At 38.9% G+C, this 20633-nt stretch overlaps 1 protein-coding gene and 1 long non-coding RNA gene across 2 annotated transcripts; one reads left to right on the top strand and one right to left on the bottom strand.

The window, feature by feature from the left end:
• Positions 1-1471: 1471 nt before the first annotated feature.
• On the bottom strand, positions 1472-9165 carry grpr (gastrin-releasing peptide receptor). Its single transcript, XM_032560019.1, has 4 exons — positions 8571-9165; positions 4508-4859; positions 4045-4158; positions 1472-3366 (listed from the first exon to the last, which is right to left on the bottom strand). Exons 1-4 carry the CDS (start codon positions 8876-8878, stop codon positions 3085-3087), a joined length of 1056 nt encoding a protein of 351 aa, XP_032415910.1. The 5' UTR covers positions 8879-9165; the 3' UTR covers positions 1472-3084.
• Positions 9166-15909: 6744 nt separating this feature from the next.
• On the top strand, positions 15910-16926 carry LOC116719182 (uncharacterized). Its single transcript, XR_004339126.1, has 2 exons — positions 15910-16732; positions 16820-16926. It is a non-coding gene; the product is annotated as an uncharacterized LOC116719182 (long non-coding RNA).
• The last annotated feature ends 3707 nt before the right edge of the window (positions 16927-20633 follow it).

Here is a 20633-nt window from a genome sequence, read left to right as displayed (position 1 = left end):
CCAGAAAAAATAATAAAAACCAAACCACCCAAGATCCAGACATATGGTTCTTCCATATTGCTTTTTCTCTTGTCTTTCTGAGAAGAAAAAACTATTTTAATTGAAAAGGACAATTCAAACCAAATTGCAAGTGTGTGGTTAGTTTAATGTTTTTAACTCGTAATGCTTCCTACCTTGATTTCAATAAGAACTTTCACTTGCATCAAAAAAACAATGTGAGAATATGTCAAAATATGTCGACGGGAAAATATGAAGACCCACAAACAACTTCAACCAGTGGTGGTTTAGAGTAGCAGCAACAAGATGATGAATTTAAGTTCAAATCCAAAGCAAAAACACATTACAGGACACCACATTAAATACAATAAGCAGGCAGAACTTGACTCTTCCAGGAAACATGTTTATAGTCTCAGCTGTAGATTTGTCACAGTGACACTCACACAGGGTTGAGTCTTTACTGGCTCAGTTTCCCCTGTGAGCCAATATTGCCTTTTTAATTGGCAATACTGTGAATTTTATGTAATAAAGGTGTAAGAAAGATGTCTTTGTTATTTTTTCCCCTAAAAAGACTGTCAGCTTGGTCAGAGCCAGGCATAATGTGATGTCCCTGAAGGTCTTGCTGCCTTCATTTCTAGAGCATTTCTAAAAAATAAAAAAAAATCAGAAGACTTAAATGTAAAATGACAAAAGACAACAAACCCAAGCAGAAACAGTGGATCAAGAAAAGACTCATCCTGTGGGCAGACATCACCAAATGTGCAAAAATCACACACAGGGTTGCTGCAGGACTCCTCTGATGAGGCTGATGGTGGACAGAAACTTGTTTATTTACAAAACCAGCTAACAATGAGACCAGGCTAAGGTATTCTATCACAATTTTGTGAATAAATTTAAATTTCTTGCATGTTGTTGATAAAACAGAAGTGGCTCCAATGGATTTAGCTCCAACATTAGGCACATTTGTTGGCAAATTGACAAACAGTGGCTGACGGGATGCGAGATAGAGCTCCTCTGTATTTTTAAAAGACCTAAAAATATCTTAACGTGCCACTGAAACCTTGTCTCACTGGATGAAGATCATCGCATTAAGCTCCGTTCATCAGCATTAATAACGAGTCAGCTGGCTGCATGTGTTGTTGGAAGAGGGTCTTTTAGGGGAGCTGAAACAACAGGTTCAGCTCCTGGAACGTACAACATCTATAAATTAAGACTGAAATATCTCTGACAGGTTTTATCTTGCACAAATTGTATTTTTGTTGCATTATTTCTTGGTTGAAGTTTCTTAACACCTTTCCTGTGATATGGTTAAAACAATATTCATGTCATTTTTGCATTACATAGCTTTATTGTCGTAAACAAAAATAAAACAGACTATTACTTTGTTTATCTTTACTCAAAAATGCTGTCCATTAAACGTCCTGTTTTAAAATAGAAAAATAAATCAAGAACATAACAAAACCAATAGATCTAACAAAAGTGCCATTATTTTTTCCACAATGGTTGCAATAAAAAAATGCCTAAATACTATTAAAAACATACTTTACTCAGCATAATTTACATTTTAGTCTTCAAACAAATTGGCCAAATACTCAATTTGTACAAATACGGTACAGACTGAATTACACACTCACACAACATGGCTTGAGCTTTTCTTTCTTAGAAACATTGAATTAATTACGTCGCAGTTACCACAGGTTTCACATCTGCTAACTTTTATTTGTATGGTTTCAGAAACTAAGGTGCATGACTTAATTTACATAAACTGACTTCAGTCTCAATCTCATAATTGTTTTTTGGATTATGAATTCTTCACCTAAGACGGTGAATGATTTATTGCCATTTAAAAGAAGAGAGGAGGCTCTGGGCATTTGTCAACATGAAGGTGTATTTCATTAAACAAATTAACTGCACATAGTCAACAAATACATCCATTATCATCACATCAACATCTATTTCCTACTGATGTAGTTAACAGAATATAAATAACATGCTCCACAATTTTTATTCTGCCAAAAATAGGAATAAAAAAATTAAGTCTCAGATGTTATCTATGCCAACTAAAGGTTTTACTTTAATCAAAAGTTTTTTTCATCTCTCTCTCTCGGGAGTTTAAAGGAAGATTTTCCAGAGTTTAACTATGACGTTGTTATATCTAGTGATATTTTAAAGAAACAAAATTAGGAGAAGAAAAATAATGAGTTCTTCATAGCAGTAGAGAAGCTGTGATCTTTATTCTACTGATCTTGTTGGGTCAACTCTTTGTGAAACGGACCGGGTCTCAAACCAAACAGCTGTTTGAACCAATGTGCCTTTCTGTGGCTGGGAGATCTGGCCCAACTCCCTGGCTGGTTTCTGTGGATTGTTTCCCAGTTTGGCTCACGCCAGAGAAAATTTGGATTTGAAGTAACTCAGAACCCATTGATGCTGATCAAGTTGAGGGTGAGATGGAAAGAAAAAAACAAACTTTACCTAAATATTACAATATTTTAAAACGCTAACCACCATTTAAAACTAACTAATGATTAATTATTTTAAAAAATATTTGGGAAATTAAGTAAGTTTTAACATGTTCTTAGATGGCAATTTGGGCTTAATTTCTTTCTCTGGGAGGTAGAGTCTTTCTCTCATGCATTTCTTCAATGCTTTGTCCATCAAAATACAGAGACTGCTTCCAACTGATGTACCTATTCTGTTTTTTTTTCTTTCTTTTGCTTATGTTTTATGCTATTTTAGGAATAGACCATAAGGAGATTCATTAAAAAACAAACTGATAGACATATACAAGCACAAATTGATCATTAACCACATAATTTTCAAAACTGTACAAGACTCTTAAGATGAAAAGATTGCAGGCCGTCTTCTCAAATGCATAAATGCAGCCTAGAAACTTTAAAAGTGTAAAAAAAAAATGTAAACAGCACTGAAATTATTTCATAACCACAATCGCAAGTCTACACCGAACATTTTACACAAAGTCATCACCACAGAACTCTATAGTGTTTTTAAAGTCTAGATTTTCAACATTTAGCTTTTCATGTGGAGAAAAAGATCACAAATTTACATCTCTCTCTCTCACAAACACTTTTACACATACTCCTCCTGACAGAGCTGCCTGCCATTGATCATTGTCAGACTTGCCACAGAGTGACGTGTGCTGTGGACTGAAGTCATGCGTGTGTTATAATGTGTTGGGCTCTGTGGGGAGTGTTTGAACATGAAATGACGGCAGCAGCACAGCTGCTGGTTGAACTGCTTCTTGAAGGTTTTGCTCAGCAGGTAAAGGGCAAACGGGTTCATGCAGGAGTTGGTGAAGGCCAGAATCCGAGCAACAACGCTGAACACAAAGTGACCCAGAGACGTGTCCACCTGGCAGAGGAGAGAAAGAAACGGATTATACATATGTACAGTAGTGTGAAAAAGGATTTTGTCCATTTCTTCATTTTTTCCCTTTTTCTTTCACACCTTAGTGTTTCATATGTATATGTCAGTCAAACATGCTGGGACTAAATACACTTTTTGTTTTTTAATTGTAGTTTGTTCATGGAAAAAGGCTCAGCAAACCAAGCAGGCACTTCAACAGCATCGTTTCAGGAATATCACATTATAACCGGCTCACGCATTATAAAGAATAAATGTTATGTTTGTCAAAGTCTCTTGATAAATTTAATTATTCCTATTATGAATTACATCCCCTTAAAAACCAATTATTTATTTGTGTTTGTCATTTTGGAACAGCAGGACTATAGTCAGGCTTTTATTTATAGACAACTAAAAAGTGTTAGATTGAAAGTCAAATTGAAAATCCTCAATGTAAAACCAATAAAGGCTCAAACTTTGTAAGTAACAATCCTGACTAACTATATTTTTTTGCTTATTTTATGCGGTTTGGTGCTCCAAACAGATTTAGGTATGAGGTAACATCTCAGTCCATTTAACTTAATGCAGTGAGGAAACTGTGAGGAAGAGATTTTTAAAGAAAAGAAACTGCAGAAGATTTTAAACTTTAGCTAGACCAAAAACGATGACAATGTTGTTCATGGTTACCTGGGAATAGTGATAGGAGCGGTACAAGTAGATGGCGTGACTGGGCAGCCAGCACACTGCAAAGAGACCAACGAACACAAGAACTGTCTTGGCCAAGCGTTTTCTGGATTCTACCTGTTGATTGAAACCGTTTCAAAATGTTATTGAGGAACAAAATACATGCCTGGCATTAAATAAAGGATTTTTTTTTTAATGTTTATCAAAACAAACATAAAACTAATGGCAAAAGACATTTAAACACAGCTTGCAGACATTGTATTGTATTATATTGGTATTTTGAAAGTAAATCCAAAACAGATGATGGAAATTAGAGGCAAAAAGAGTATAACGGTCAGAAAGGCAGGATGGATAGTTTTCCTTTGAGGACGTAATTGAAGTGGTGAAATTTAAGAAAATAACACAAACATTTTCAGCAAGTTGTAAGGAAACTACAATCAAAGCTACTATACAGCTTAACACTAGCCTGTCGTCTTGCATGGACATTCCCCTCCATGGGAAGGTTGGACGCACTCTTGAAAAGGCTGCGGGCGATGAAGGTGTAGTACATGCTTATCACCAACAGGGGGATGACGTAGAAAATGAGGAAGGAGGCCATGGAGTGAATCTGAGGGTGCAGTTTCCCAGCGTGGGGGTAGGGGGCGCAAGTAACAAAGCTCTCGTTTGTAGAGGTCACATTGAAGGTGTGCAGGTCCGAGTACACAGCCTCGGGGATTGCCAAGATGAGGGAGAAGACCCAGATGAATGCGGCTCGCAGGACAATGCTGGTTGTGGTGGTCGATTTTTGAAGATCAAGGGGCTTCACGATGGCCCTGTACCTGATTAAAAAACAGATAATAAATATTTTTAATTTTTAATTAAAGTGAGAAATTCGTGGGAACATGTAAAAACGCTTCTCTCATTCTTTTAATTTTAATAATAGGATCAAATAGCACTTTGAATGTAGCATCTGTAATTTTGTTGCACTGGCAGCAAGGCCAGTTGTGTACAACAGCAATAAATCTTTCTATTCTAGTCAGTTCTGTTCTTTTTGCTTGACAGAATACCAGTCAGATGTTAGTAGGCTTGGTTGAGCTTTTATATGGACACGTTGTCATTTTGTAAGTACTTTAAATTGCAGGAAAATGTACGCATCTTCCTAGATATATATGTATATAAGAACTCACACCTCTACTTTTAACTAAATTAGTAACTCACGTTGAAACACCTAAAAGTGTGTGTGTGTGTGTGTGTGTGTATGTGTGTGTGTTTTTTCTAAGCTGAAGAATGGGAATTTATTTTCCGAGGCACATATCATAAAAACCTTTTATACTTGAACACCATTCTTTCTCTCTGTGTGGGGTGTACTGCAAGTAGCAAGGTGGGATGGAAGATTGTTGCTTTTATGCCTCTAAGCCACCAAAGGATGTAATGATACAGCCAGTAAAAATGGACTTTCTTGATAATCAACACAATCAATAGCTCAGAGAACAGTCACTGGTTCCACCAGTCTTCATTTCTGTCAGGACAATAGTGTGACCTGCAGTGTTGTATAGTAACGAAGTAAAAATACTTCACTACTTTACTTAAGTATATTTTGGAGTACTTCATACTTTCCTCGAGTATGAAAATTTTTGATGACTTTCACTTTTACTTCACTATATTTCCAAACTTAATTGCGTACTTTTACTCCGATACATTTTCAATGTGTGGTTTAGTTACTCGTTACAAAAAAGCGAGAGAGAGAAACGCAAGTGTTTTGACCCCACCTACTGATTGACTGCAACAAAGTCAGTAGCCTGCTTGCCTGGGCTTGTTCATCACCACCAATAGGATACACCTGTTTCGCTTCTCCCATTAAACACAAAGCAAGTCTCGCAATCAGCAGCAGCCACATGGAGGAGGAGACGGAGACCACAACGACTGCAACTACGTCGGACACGGCTCCAGGGGAACCACCAGCTGGTGATGAGAGCCCATGGCCTTATTTAAACACAATATACTCTTTCGTGGGTGTTAAAGATTCGTCGTACCGCATGCAGTTTATGTTATTCCTGCCCGAAGATGTGGAAATTCTATCTTACAAAAACTCCCCGTCCAACTTGAAGAAACACATCGAGGTAACGTCTTATGAAATGGTTATAATCCTCCTGTTTCAGTAACTATAGCTTGGTCACTAGGCACTATTGTGAAATCTTGAGCATAACGTTACCTGTATAAATGAACTTTGTTTGGCATTGTTTCAGTTCCACACGTGGTGTATTTAGCTTAGGCCTAATGTTGACTGTAGCAGGCTACCTAGACTCCTCTGTTCAAGGGGGATAGAAGCCATAGTGATAGCAATTTAGACTAAATTTAACGAATATAGGAAAGGCATGCAAGTTCAAAACCACAAACCATTAACATGTGCTACTCTTTAAAACTGGAACAATTTATTAGCAGGTTTAATTTTGCCTGCACTTGGTTGTGTACATTATTTTAAGTGTATTTGACAAGTTTACCAAAATATAAAAAAAGTCATTCAAACTGCATTTGCCTTGTTTTACTTTTTACTTGTACTTTTCATTACATTACTTGAGTACATCCATTTTTACAGTAATTTCCATACTTAAGTACAAGAAGTTTCAGATACTTTAAGACTTTAACTCAAGTAACATTTCAGTCAGTGACTTGGACTTTTACCAAAGTCGTATTTTGGAGAGGTACTTGTACTTTTACTTGACTCTGAGATTTCAGTACTTTATACAACACTGGTGACCTGTGCCAGGCAGCCTGAAAGAGAGACTTGAATTTACCACGGCATTGGAGAATAACTTTGACATAAGATCTTTTTTTTTTTTTTCGCATAATGACTGCCGTAATAGTGAAAACTTGATCAGAAATACCATTTGACTGACATGAGAGGAATGTACCTATGGTAGTTAATTTCCCTTTTGGGATTAATAAAGTATGTTTGAATTTGAATTCGAGTTTCCTGGCTATTTGAGGTCCCGACAATGTCATGAGTGCAACGTCTTAATTAGCTGACATTTACACAGCTGAGTGTCTGCATTTGTGCTGCATTTGCATAATCACCTTGGCCAGTTCAATGCGTGACTTGTGGTGAGTTTGGCAGAAGAAAGGTGATGAGCCTCAGCATGGAAAAACCTACTTCAACAGCGATTCTATTCAGAGAGTATCACTGGGAAGTACAGACGCAGATCCAACAAGTGTTTTCAGAGAGTGGCCAGTGCTGTAGAGGGAATTGTCAAAACACTTTCACAGTTGTTGTGTGACATCTGTCTTAAAAAAGCACAGTAATCCTGTCTGATATTTAAGGAAACCATTTCAAATATGATGGTGATGGAGAGTTTCATATTCAAAAAGACTTGAGGTTGTCGTTGCTGCCAAAAATGGATCAACAAAGTATTGAGCAAGGGGTGAGAATACTTACTTAAATGTGATTTATTAGATTTTTGTTTGTAATAAATTTGCAAAAGGCACAAAAACTTTTTTCTGCATTGTCATAATGGGCTATGTGGTGTGGATAATTTTCAGAAAAAGATTAATTTAATGTGACTTGGGTCAAGGCTCTAAAGTAATAAACCTTGACCCAAGGTTTATTGAAGCACAGTGAATACTTACCGGATGTACTGTAAAGCTTAATTTCATCTGCCATTAAAATAAAAATGTCACCAATATTTTCGTGTGGTAAAAATCTTTACAAACAACAAAAAAAGGAAAAAAATAAATATACATTCAGGGGAAACCATTTTATGTAATACCATGTTAAACAATCGGCCAGTGGGAAATGAACGTATAAAGGGAAGATAAATAGAAAGTCTTTGTTTTATATGTTTTCTATCTCTGTAACAAAGTTTGAATGCACATCTATTTATTATTGTTTTGTTTTTTATATATATATATACCTGTTTGTAACCTGTGCCACGATAAAAAAAAAACACTGTCAAACACAATTTTTCCTCCCGTGACATTGCTGGATCAAACATGAAGTTGAATTTAAAGCTAATTTAATCAGCTAAATTTAATCAGCCTGGCAGCTGTGTTTTTGTCAGTACTGAAAGGTTTAGAGAAATCTCCATAATGATGAACCTTAATCAGTTTTCAATGCACTATGGCAAATGGCAGAAAAGGGAGGAAAAGACTCAGGCACAATTCAGCGAATGAAATGCTCTGTAAAAGAAACTATGGTGATTTAAAAAAAAAAAAAACATTACTATTTTACAATACTAAATACTGGAAGGAATGTCTAATGTATGTAGATTTATGTGTTTAAAGAATTGTCCAACAGCTTTGACTCACACTTTTTTTATTTATTTATTTTATTCTGATCCTCGTTTATAATCAGTCCTTACATTTTTAGTTTAGTGGTAAATCTATGAAACGCTGCTAAGCAGCGTCACTTAGTAACTAAAAATAAATAAGTAGTTGCCAATTTTCTGCTTGCGAACTAAGAACAGTCACTTTTAAAGCACGCTGATCACAATACTCAGCTGATCAATACTGGATGTTTGCTTAGACAACGGATTACAAGTGAAACAACAGTTTACCTGTCAGCAGAGAGGGCCGTGAGGGTGAACACGGACACCCCAACAGAGGTGAGCTGAATGAAGGGGATGACCTTACAGCCCAGCCTCCCGAACAGCCACTCGTCCGAAAGGTAGCGGCTGGCGTCCACCGGAGCGCATGTCACCAGCAGCAAAACGTCCCCCAGTGCAAGGCTCGACATGAACAGATTGGGAACATTGCGGATAGATTTGGCCGAGCAAAACGTCTTGATGAGCGTGATGTTGCCAATGAGTCCCAAAACGCTGATGGCCCCGTAAACGGAGGCGATGGCCGCGCCGGCAAACCACATCCTCCGCGAGGAGCTGCGCGATCAAGTGATGCAGCGCGATGCGTTAGAGTGAATACTCTCCATCTCTCTGGCTGCCACAGAACGCAGAAGAGATGACAGGAAATATGTTCTCGTAATGCTCTTGTACATCCATGGAGAGGAGCTGATAAAGCTCAGTGTCCAACTTTGGAGGTGTGCGCATGACTTACTTTCAGGGTCTGAGCGCGCAGCCACTCTGTGCGCTCAAAGCAAGACTAATTAAACTTTTGAATTTAATTTGCATTATGTAACATAGTTTTGTTGTTGTTGTTTTTTTTATTAAAGTTTTTTATTTTTATTTTTTAGTTTAATTAATTCATGTTATCCAGTACAGGTGTACATACAGTAGTCGACATTATTGAGGCCGAATGCTTTGGGTTTGTTGTGAAATCAAATTAACTCTTGTTTCCTGTTATTTTATTGAAGCTCGTTTCTTGATTTAATTTTTAAAAGTTCATTTCACGTTGACATTTCAGCTAGATTTACTGCCTAATCAGCGCACCTGTTGCCTATTTTTTTTATTTATTTATTTGTGGGTGTGCACTCACCGGCCACTTTATTAGGTAGCCTACATCTCGCTAATACGGGTGAGACTCCGTTTCTCTCTTCTTTTTCTTTTCTTTTTTGCCTTCAGAACTATCTTAATGGTATAAATTTAGCTATGTGTTTTAAAGCTTCCCAAGACAATGAGGTCAGTTTTCTGTTCTTAGCTGGAAGAAGTTGCATCCGGTGTATTCTGGTGTTATAGCCCATTTGTTTTAAGGTTTAGAGTGTTGTTCTTTACCACCTCTAGGTGTCTAAGTGCCGTATATTACTGCCTCTGTATTTGTGATTTGCTGTGTTTATTAACAATCAATTAATCAGGTGCTCCTGATAAAGTGAGTATATATATATATTCTTGGATTTACTCTGTTTATTGCCTGGTTAAGTTTCTCATTACATCTTCCCTCATCTTTGTAATACCGAATTAGACTTAATTTCTGTGACAGTTGTGTTTGACTGGGAGTTCTGGGCTAACATAGATCTACTTTTTATTACATTTATATTAAAATATTTGCAAAAAGAAACAAGATTGTAACATTGTAACATTAAATTATATAAAAAAGGTTTTCTATTGTACGTACTAAAAATTAAAGTGGACAAGGGACAAATGTACAAATATATACTTTCTACAAACTCAGTGCACAAAGGCACCATTCAAGATTCAAACCTTCTCAATTCAAAGCAACAGCACTAACAGCTGCCCCACCATTTAACCCTCCATTACTCAGTAAATGTTAATGGTAATTTCAGTTTTAAATGTTTTTTCTTTTTGATTTAAGCCATTTTTTAATCCATTGTTTTTCAACCTGTTGCATATCTGTACTCACAGCTGAGTGCATAAACATAAACCAGCATTTTCTGAAAGTTTCTGAGACATTGTCAAAAGAGTAGGTGCATTTATTCTTTCTTAAAGTGACAAAAGATGCTGGGATTTTAAAGACCAAACAGTCGAACTCACACCTGACAAATGCTCAGCTGGTCTCCAGGCAGCAGTACATCTGAACAGATATGTGGCTGCTACAGAAAACTGGCTCGCCACAGGTGTAGGAGACGATAAAGGACCTCTAAAATCTTCAGCAGCAGGTCATGAAAGAGAAAAGTAATCCATGAAACACCTTTTTGCCTTTGCAGCGGAACATTGATGTAATAGAAAATGCTTGGGCATAAACACAATACGTCAATGACTCAGAGCAGCAGGTTAGCAATGCCACTTGGAGAAAGAACATCTATGATCCTGGATTATTGCTAGAGAGCTGGAAGAAAATTGAATTTGCAGTAAGTGCTTGCAAGCCCCATTTTACCTTTAATTTGCTTTTTCAGTCATGTTGAGGTGAGATGATAAAGCCAGGAGAGCCGGAAACTTCTGTCTGTTAAGCGGAGGCACATTAATGGGGAAATTTTACACTTCTAGACTGAAGAGAGCGAGAAAAAACAAACAAACAAACCTCTAATTCGATAATTCATCACCCTTAATGAACCGATTCTGGCTTAGCGCAAATAAAATCAAAGAAATTAATAAGTTTTATAAAAAAAAGTCTGTCTTCAAGCTTGAAATGTCATGTAAATATCAAGCAAAGACGCTGCGAGGCTTTGAGCACGACCAGACACATGAAAACAGAGCCCTTTTAACCTTTACCACATCTCCTGAAAAAGAACATAAATCCATGTTGAATCTATAATGAGCTAGCACATTTGGACGACGTGATGGAAATTAGCACACATCTGAGGCAGCAGGAGTTAAAGAGAACAATGGCAGCGAGTGATCGGACGAAATCTTCCCAGCCACCAACTCTAAGCGATGAGCTCACAAATAAAAACCTCTGGATCTGTGTCACTTCTGATACAAGAACCACTGATTGTACTCAGGCTGCCTTTTGTTGTCCTCAGAAGAATAAATTATTGACAAATTACGTGGAAACAGGCTATGTTTGATGATGAGATGATTTGTTCAAGAACCGGAAATCCACAAGACCTGTTAAGTCGGCGCTGGATCAGTAAATACTTTGTTCCTCAATTCCTCAAAAAGAGAAAATGTACGACGAGTAGTAAAGAAGCCACAAGAAGAAGTAAAAGAAAGCGGAGAGATGGGGGTGGAGCAGAAGATTTAGATTGTCAGCAATTCTGTTGGATGGCTGAAGAAAAACAGAGTAACAAGGTCAGAAAAAAATATAGCAGTTTTCCACGTAAAAAGGAAAAACTGAGAGAGAAAATATAAAAAATGGGAAAAAATATAAAAGACTTAAATATTTTTCTATAACTTGAAAATTATTGGTAACTGGAGTCTTCTCACCATATCTTTATTTATTTTTTTCCACATTGAGAACACTAGAAATAACTTAAAGTCCACAGAAAAAAGAAAACGGGAAGAAAACAACTTAACAACTTAAGTTGTCTAACCTAAGTTGTTAAGTTAAACAACTTAAACTCAACTTGTCTAAGTCGAGTTTATTCCCTCAACTTAAACAATGAGGGAATAAAAACATGATGGAAATAGCTGCAAGTAAAGTACAAACAGGATCTTTCCCAAAAGCAAATGGCTTTTTGGCTTCGTTTTGTGTTTACGTTATAAGTTTGTAACTTCAGAAAACAAAAGGGAAAGAAAAACATCTTGTTCTCATCTTGAGATGCTACATTATTTCAACAAGAAACATGCATCTGCAAAGAAAGTTTGACAGAGCTTGCCCTCCGTTATATAAAGACACTCAGACTTTTACTTGTGCGTTTATGTGAAAAGGTGCTTTACGCCTCATTAGGCATGTGTCCAAGTCAAAGACAAACAGGCTTATATAGAAGATGAACCAATGGTGCTAAATGAGACCCCTGGCTTTGGCTTCTTGTACAAATGGAGAGGTGTGAAGAAGGTGAACATCATTATGTTAGAAGAAAAGCACCGTTGCTGTGATGAAGACAGGAGCGAGTCTCGACAGAAGTATCAGAAAGTGTCGCTAACAGAAGGCTTCTTCACCAGTAAAGAGTGTTTCTTCACTGTTGTGCAAAGGACCAAATACTTGTACAGTCTCAGAAGTTTAAGGGACTTCTCGACAAATTGTTTCATATTGTTGAGTCTAAATTTCAAAAGAATATTTTTTTCAAAAAAAATGAATTACTTTGTTTTCCATGGAAATCTGTGAGATTAACAGTAAGTAAAATGAATGCATGAATCCTGCAAAGAAACAATTAAAAGACCGTGGCACTAACGACTATGGGCTCTTTGCACCTTAGCTTCCGCTTTCGTGGAAAAGCGGCTCGATTTTTTCCAATCTATTGAAAAAGGCTCTTTACACTGGGTATTTGCAGGGCTTGTCCAAGGTAACAATTAATGATGTACATCGATCCCAAGCCCCGACAAGTAAGCTGGAGAAAGGTTTTAAGATGTTCGCCTCGTTATACACAGATATGAAGGTGAGTTTAACTTTCTTTAAACTTTGTGGCTAACATTAGCTTAAGCTTATGCTAGACATTTTTCTTGTAAAAATGTGCTATTTAAGTATCTAAACATTTTTCATCCATTCTAACGGACAATGTTTTTACCTTGTTTTCAAGTATATTACGTGGTTTATTGTCGTTAGTGTCAGAGACCAAGTAACGGGGATTTTACGGTTCAGGCTTTTTGCTTCTGAAGCCTGAGGAACAACAAGCCCATAGCTTAACAGTAGAGCAGCTCTGGTGTTGGAGCTCTAGTTCAGCTGACTGTTCAGGTTCAAAGTTGTTGCTTTTAGAAAAATATGGCCGTGTTCCTTAAGGTCTCCGTGTTACTTCGCTTTATTAGTTTTGCATGTTTCTTGTGAAGCAGGATGGTGTTTACAGCAGTGTGTACAGGCGGATCAGTAGCTCTGCTGTCTGGCTCTGGTCTGCTCTCTGGTTCCCATAAACTCTCTTTCAGGCTGAATACAGAAGTGATTCCATGGAAATAACACAGGAGGCTCCTTTACCTTCTGCTTTAGGCTGAAGAAGTTGATCCAGAGTGAAGTGAAGGCTGTAAACTTTGCTGTGCTGCTTGAGATTTAACTGGTAGCGACGAATATTTACAAGCCACCATCTTCTTAATTCAGGATCGCTTGGAAATCCATGAAAACTTAAAAGCCCATTATATTAGGAAGACAGCAATGTTCATAGTATTGTTTTATTTGCGTCTGAAATAAGACTTTGTCTTTTCTAGTTGTCATGGTAACTCAAAGCCGAAAAAAGAGAGCCGCATTTGCGCATGCGGTTGTGACGTCAGCGCAGCAGGTGCAAAGAGCCCATATTGATCTTGTAGCCAGAGAAACTGTAATCTGTTTTGGATTCTTTAAACTGGACTGCAAACATTTGTTTTTGTTTTATATTGGCAATAAAAATAAAGGTTTTAGGAGCAGAGCTAATGGTGCATTTGAAATCCATGAAGGCTATGTGTTCCTCTGTTTGATCAATTACTATTTACCAAGAGAGTTAGTTTTAGTTTCACTGAATCAATTAAAAGTAAGTCCTGTAGATTTAATATTTCTCTATCTTAATAAAGTTTTGTTCATTATTAAAAGAATGTTAAGATGTCCAGAATCAGCTGCAGCTTGGTTTTTTTTTAATCTGCACAAAGAATAATTAACATTCTTATCTAATATTTTAATTCTTATAATTCTATATAATTATTACTCAGATTTTTATAAACATCCTTTGGACCATGCAAAGCATTTTAGCTGTTTCTCTATAAGATGTATTTTCTATTTCCAGTTATTAAGTTCTTCCAAACTGCTATGAGAGCAACTTGAACACAACGATCATTTTAATTTGATATTTTTTCAAATCATCTTTCCATTCTCTTACTTTGACTCACTTGCTCCTTGCCTTTCTCCTTATTTCTAAATCACCACATATGCCTACTTACCAAACCTACTACTCAGTTTGTTAATTCCTGCAAACCATGAGCTAGTAGTTTTCATCATTATTTTTCTTTCTATGAAACTTTAACTGTTTAAAGTTTCCTCATCCTTTTCCTTCTTAAAAAAACTTTCATATTCCCCTTTCTTGTGTTTCACATTCCTGTCTGTTACTTGTTTTCCTTTATGACTTTTGTTCCAGTTTTTAGATATTTTTTATTATATTCATCTACTTATTCCTGTATTTATTTAGTTAGTTTTTCATTTAGTCATCTATTTATTTGCCAACACACTGTTATCACAATCTTCTGTTTCTTTAATTTCTTGGCTCTTTCTTTAGTTTTTTATTTTATCCTATAGTTCTAGTTCTATTTTAGTATTTAATTAACCTTTTAACCTGTACTTTACGATCCATTTATTCAGATATTTTGTATTTTATCAGGGACCTGCCCTTCAACACACTCCCAATATTTTCACTGCTGTTAATCTTTTGATTTACATTTACTGTTGAAATATAAAGCAGTAATTCGTTCAATGGTTGCTGAACAGGTGTGTTCTATCAGATAGCCATACATGTCAGAATAGCATACATATGGTAAGAGCGCATGCGCACGCATGCGCATTCTGCAGGAGGTCCGCGATATTGAGAGGAGTCGTCAGCTTGTCATACGCGAGAAGAGACACAATAAAAAGTAAGTAAATAAATTAAATTTAATACTCATACGCGAGAAGAGACACAATAAAAAGTAAGTAAATAAATTAAATTTAATACTCATACGCGAGAAGAGACACAATAAAAAGTAAGTAAATAAATTAAATTTAATGCTGCTGCAGCTGCAGTAAACTACAAAACACGCCCTGTTTAAATTCACGTCCCCCAGTTCCTTGATATTTTTGGGTTGGATAACATGTCTGCTAACTTGGATAGCATGTCGTGTATGTGATATGTTAACCTGAAAAGCCTTCATGTTCCGGAGTAAGACAGGGAAGTATACTGTCCTCTCACCTTTTTAACATCTACATAGATGAACTTAATGTTGGCATCCACCGTTACCAACATTAAATGAATCAGACGTATGAAAACGCAATTTTTACCCACACTGAAACTGGGGCAAAACCAGTGTTTCACTTTTGAAACAAATCCTTATCTTCATTAATGTATATGAAAAGCGTTCATGTTAATTTTGTTTTTATATGTGCTTTACATTTACACATATTTAGTTTATGCAAATTGAGGTTGTTTTTGGAACATGAAGGCTTTTCAGGTTAACAGATCACATACACGAGTACAGCCACCTGGGTTATGTATTAGTCACTGTCAGTGTGACTTTTGCCTCAATTAATAAAAGACAGGAGATGTTCTTGAGTCACTTGAAGTCCCTGTGTTCACCAGGCGTTGCCAGGAAGGACATGGCATCCACCAGTGTTGTCAATAAAAAATTGGGATCTCTCAATTGCATTTAAACTCGCTGTTGTGTTTTCTGCAGTATTTCAAGAATTGCATTGTTGGATGCACATGCATAAATATGTTGATTACAAGGTTTTTTTGTATTAAATCGGAATAAAAAAGGATGGATATGAAGGAGCTTTCACTACAAACTTTTTTAAATTTATTTTAATTTTGTATTTCTTGTCCTAAGAGCTGATATTTCACAGAAATGTCATAATATTGCAGCACCAGTTGGCGTGTTTAGTAGCAGGAGTAGGTGTGTTTTGTTGTGTACGCAGCTGCAGCAGGGTATTATTATATATTTGAACAATTTGCAGTGTCTAATGAATTGTCTTGTTTAAATGCTTGTTGATGCAATTTACATGTTTTCTTGTGTCATTTATAGCAAACATGGAGTGCAAATGGGGGGAAGTCTTCAGTTTTATTTCTGAAGGCTCCTACCCATTGACACTCAACAGAGGGCAGAGGCAAACTTTAAGAAAGTATGCCGAAAAATTTACCACTGGCTGAATGTTCGGAGATTTATAGCTTTGGACAGCTATGATTCTAAGAAGTTTTTGGTCAGAACACATGAAATTTTATTAATGTTGGGTATTAAGAACCAGTTCCACTGTTCAGGGAACTGTGGAAGTCTGTGTGAAACCTGTTGATCTGTTTTGTTAATATTCTAACAATCAAAAACACAAGATGGCTTAGGAGCATATCACCGAATTTTTCATTCCAAACGGAACAAATTTTCCCTTAGGCTATACCGGAACAGTCCAAAGCATTAAAAAAATCCAAAGATATATGACATACTAAATTGCAGTATTTTCTGTTATGTACTAGTATAACATGATGGCTTGTCAACAGAATATAAAGAGGTAGTACTTGACTATTTTTGGTAAAGTACACTCTAAATGCCTTTATTTGTTCCCAGACAAGGTGGAAGAGTACTGTGTGGAATGCAATATGCTTCACTGTAATGCTTCAGAGAACATCATTGACATGGTAAACAACTAAACTGTACAACTTAACGCTTCAAACACATTACACTTGCTAACTCATAACTGTTTTCTTTTTCTGTCCACTTCACAGATACAGTGTGACTGCTGCTCAAGGTGGACACACAAAGAATGTGCCACAGACATGGGTGACATGTTCAAATGTAAAAAGTGTAACTTAAATTAAACAGTTTTACCCCACCAGTGACAGTGTGGATTATTAAAAATACAGAAGTAAAATGTTCTACATTAAATATAGTACATCATACAACTGATGTCATTGGTATTAATCAGGAAGTCATACAGTGGCTAATAACAAAGTGTATGGCAATCCGACAGGTTAAGAGATGCATCAGGAAGTCATACAGTGGCTAATAAAGTGTATGGCAATCAGACAGGTTAAGGGATGCATCAGGAAGTCATACAGTGGCTAATAACAAAGTGTATGGCAATCAGACAGGTTAAGGGATGCATCAGGAAGTCATACAGTGGCTAATAACAAAGTGTATGGCAATCAGACAGGTTAAGGGATGCATCAGGAAGTCATACAGTGGCTAATAAAGTGTATGGCAATCCCACAGGTTAAGAGATGCATCAGGAAGTCATACAGTGGCTAATAAAGTGTATGGCAATCCCACAGGTTAAGAGATGCATCAGGAAGTCATACAGTGGCTAATAACAAAGTGTATGGCAATCCGACAGGTTAAGAGATGCATCAGGAAGTCATACAGTGGCTAATAAAGTGTTATTACATTAGCAGCTTTATGACGATCTAACACCGTTTTAATAAAGATGATTAAATATAAAATATGGTGAAATTGCCGTTGTTCTGTCAGATAGCCATACGCTGTCAGGATAGCACACATGCAGTCAGTACGCATGCCCGCGCATGCGCATTAAGAAGTCCGACCGTCAGTGGAGTTGTCAGTTCAGCATACACAACAAGTTATGACGAAAATAAGTCATTAAATTGTTTATAATATGACATAATATGATAACTAGATAAATATACATGCGTTGTCATGGTTTCAAAGTGTATTTAAAGCAGGTCTGGCTGCAGCTGCAGTCAATTACAACACAGGCCCGTGTAAAACTCATTAACCTACTTAACCGCTAAGTCAGGATGCCATATAACTGTTAATAACAAAGTGTATGATGATCTACGTCATGATTCTATGTTGCTGATTAAATAAAATCATATGGTAATGACAACGTATACATGTCTGAGCTAAGCGTATGACTATCTGACAACGTATGCTGATCTGACAGATATAGCCATCAGTTTGTCATACGCGTATGACGATCTGACAACGCATGGCTATCTGACAGAACACCGGCGTGCGTGCTAGGCTACAAGCTAGCCCTCATAAACCGGCCCTCCCCAGCCTCTTCCTCGCCAATGCCAGGTCCCTCGTCAACAAAATCGACGTGATGCGACTCCGGATTATCTCTCGCCGGATGGACAGCTGTGTGACTGTTGTCACAGAGACCTGGCTGGAGGATAACATCCCGGACGCAGCGGTGGAGATAACGGGGCGCGCTCTGTTCCGGGCGGATCGGACTGCAGCTTCGGGTAAGGGCAGAGGCGGAGGTTTGGCATTGTATGTACACAATGCCTGGTGTACAGCCACACACTCTGTCGGAACATTCTGCTCTCCTGACTTGGAATATCTGGCGGTGAAATGCAGACCCTTCAAGTTGGTGAGAGAACTCTCGTCCATTGTGATCGTGGCCGTCTACATACCACCGAGGGCTAATGCTAAGCTAGCATTAGAGGAGCTGTACTGCCTGATCAGCGTGCAGATGAACTCCAACCCGGAGGCGGCCGTGATTGTGGCGGGGGACTTTAATCACGTGGAACTGAAGGCTGTGTTTCCCAAATTCCACAAATCCATAAACTTTCCCACCAGAGACAATAACATTTTGGACCAGGTCTACTGCAATATCCCCGGAGCCTACAAGGCTGTAGCAGCTCCACATCTGGGCATGTCTGACCACATCTCAGTGGAGCTGATTCCTGTCTACAAGCCTCTGGCCTGCAGAACTAAGCCGACCACCAGAATAGTTCAGGTCTGGACTGAGGAGGCCTCCTCTGCACTTCAGGACTGCTTTGAGCATACAGACTGGAGTGTGTTCAGGGACGGCGCAGACTTGGAGGAATACTCATCGTCCGTTCTGTCCTATGTTCAGTTCTGCACCGACGCTGTCCTCCCTGTTAAGACCATAAAAGTGTTTCCAAACCAGAAACCATGGCTGGACAGCACAGTACGGGCCCTGCTGAAAGCCCGGGATGCTGCCTACAGGTCTGGAGACAGGTTGGCTTATAGCAGGGCCCGGTCGGAACTGAAAAAAGGTATTAAGCAGGCCAAGCTCCAGTACAAACAGCAGATTGAGGAACATTTCATCAACAACAACCCCCGAAGCATGTGGAGAGGCATAAGAACCATGACGGACTACAAACACAGCACTCAGCTGACCAGCCGCGACCCCACCCTGCCTGACACCTTAAACAGTTTCTTTGCCCGCTTTGACACGGCGGGCAGCAGAGAAGCCGTACATCTACCCCAACTGGAAGAGCAGCACCAGCCCCTCGTCTTACAGAAGCATCAGGTGACGTCCACCCTGAGGAGGATCAACACCCACAAAGCTCCAGGACCGGACAAGGTGTCAGGCCAGACGCTGAAAACCTGCGCCGACCAGCTGGCAGGAGTGTTTCTGGACATTTTCAATCTGTCCCTGCAGCTCGCCACGGTTCCTGAGTGTCTCAAGTCTTCCACCATCATCCCTGTACCGAAGAAGAGGTCCATCACCAGCCTGAACGATTACCGGCCCGTCGCTCTGACCCCGGTGATCATGAAGTGCTTTGAGAGGATTCTTCTGAGGTACATCAGAGACTTCATCCCCGCAAACCTGGACAGCCTTCAGTTCGCCTACAGAGCGAACCGGTCAACAGAGGATGCTGTCTCCATCACTCTGCACACAGCCCTGACCCATCTGCAGCATCCCAACACCTACGTCAGGATGCTATTTGTAGACTTCAGCTCAGCATTTAATACCGTCATCCCAGACAAGCTGGTGCTGAAGCTACTCGAGGTGGGGCTGCCCGCTTCACTGTGCCACTGGATCAGAGACTTCCTCACCAACAGGCCTCAAGTGGTGAGAATAAGTGGCTCAACATCGTCCCCACTGGTCCTCAACACAGGCACGCCGCAGGGCTGTGTGCTCAGCCCAGCTCTCTTCACCCTGTTTACACACGACTGCGTGGCCATCCACCCCACCAACACAGTCGTGAAGTACGCGGACGACACAACAGTAGTGGGTCTCATTTCAGACAACAACGAGACCCACTACAGAGAGGAGATTCTGCAGCTCACTCAGTGGTGTTCAGCCAACAACTTGGTGCTGAACACAGGGAAGACCAAGGAGGTCATTGTGGATTACAGAAGGTCCAGGAGGACGGCTCACACTCCCCTTCTCATAGATGGAGAAGTGGTGGAACCTGTGGACAACATCAAGTTCCTGGGCCTCCACATCACTTCTGACCTCTCCTGGAACACAAACACCTCCCACCTGGTGAAGAAAGCACAACAAAGGCTCTTCTTCCTCAGGAAACTCAGACGGGCTGGACTTTCCTCACGGCTGCTCGTGAACTTTTACAGGGCGATGATCGAGAGCATCCTCTGCCTCAACATGACTGTGTGGTATGGCAGCTGCACAGCATTGGAGAGGAAACAACTGACACGGGTGGTGAGAACAGCACAAGGCATTGTGGGATGCCCCCTCCCAGACCTGGACTCCATTTACACAGACCGGGTCAAGAAGAGAGCTGGATCCATAGTGATGGATTCCAGCCACCCGGGCCACAGACTGTTTGTGCCGCTGCCATCAGGCAAGCGGTACAGGAATAT

The sequence above is a fragment of the Xiphophorus hellerii genome, chromosome 4 (assembly GCF_003331165.1).
Source record: "Xiphophorus hellerii strain 12219 chromosome 4, Xiphophorus_hellerii-4.1, whole genome shotgun sequence".
In the NCBI taxonomy this organism is placed as follows: Eukaryota; Metazoa; Chordata; class Actinopteri; order Cyprinodontiformes; family Poeciliidae; genus Xiphophorus; species Xiphophorus hellerii.
Note: the sequence above shows the minus strand (reverse complement) of the source record. Positions and strands in the feature narration are given on the sequence as shown.

Bases quoted from the DNA above. Each gene is read 5' to 3' on its own strand.
- grpr (XM_032560019.1), bottom strand. From the start codon at position 8,878: ATGTGGTTTGCCGGCGCGGCCATCGCCTCCGTTTACGGGGCCATCAGC. The intron at 4,860-8,570 runs GTAAACTGTTGT...TTTTTTAATCAG, and splicing joins ACGGCCCTCTCTGCTGACAG to GTACAGGGCCATCGTGAAGC. The intron at 4,159-4,507 runs GCTAGTGTTAAG...TTCAATCAACAG, and splicing joins ATGTCCATGCAAGACGACAG to GTAGAATCCAGAAAACGCTT.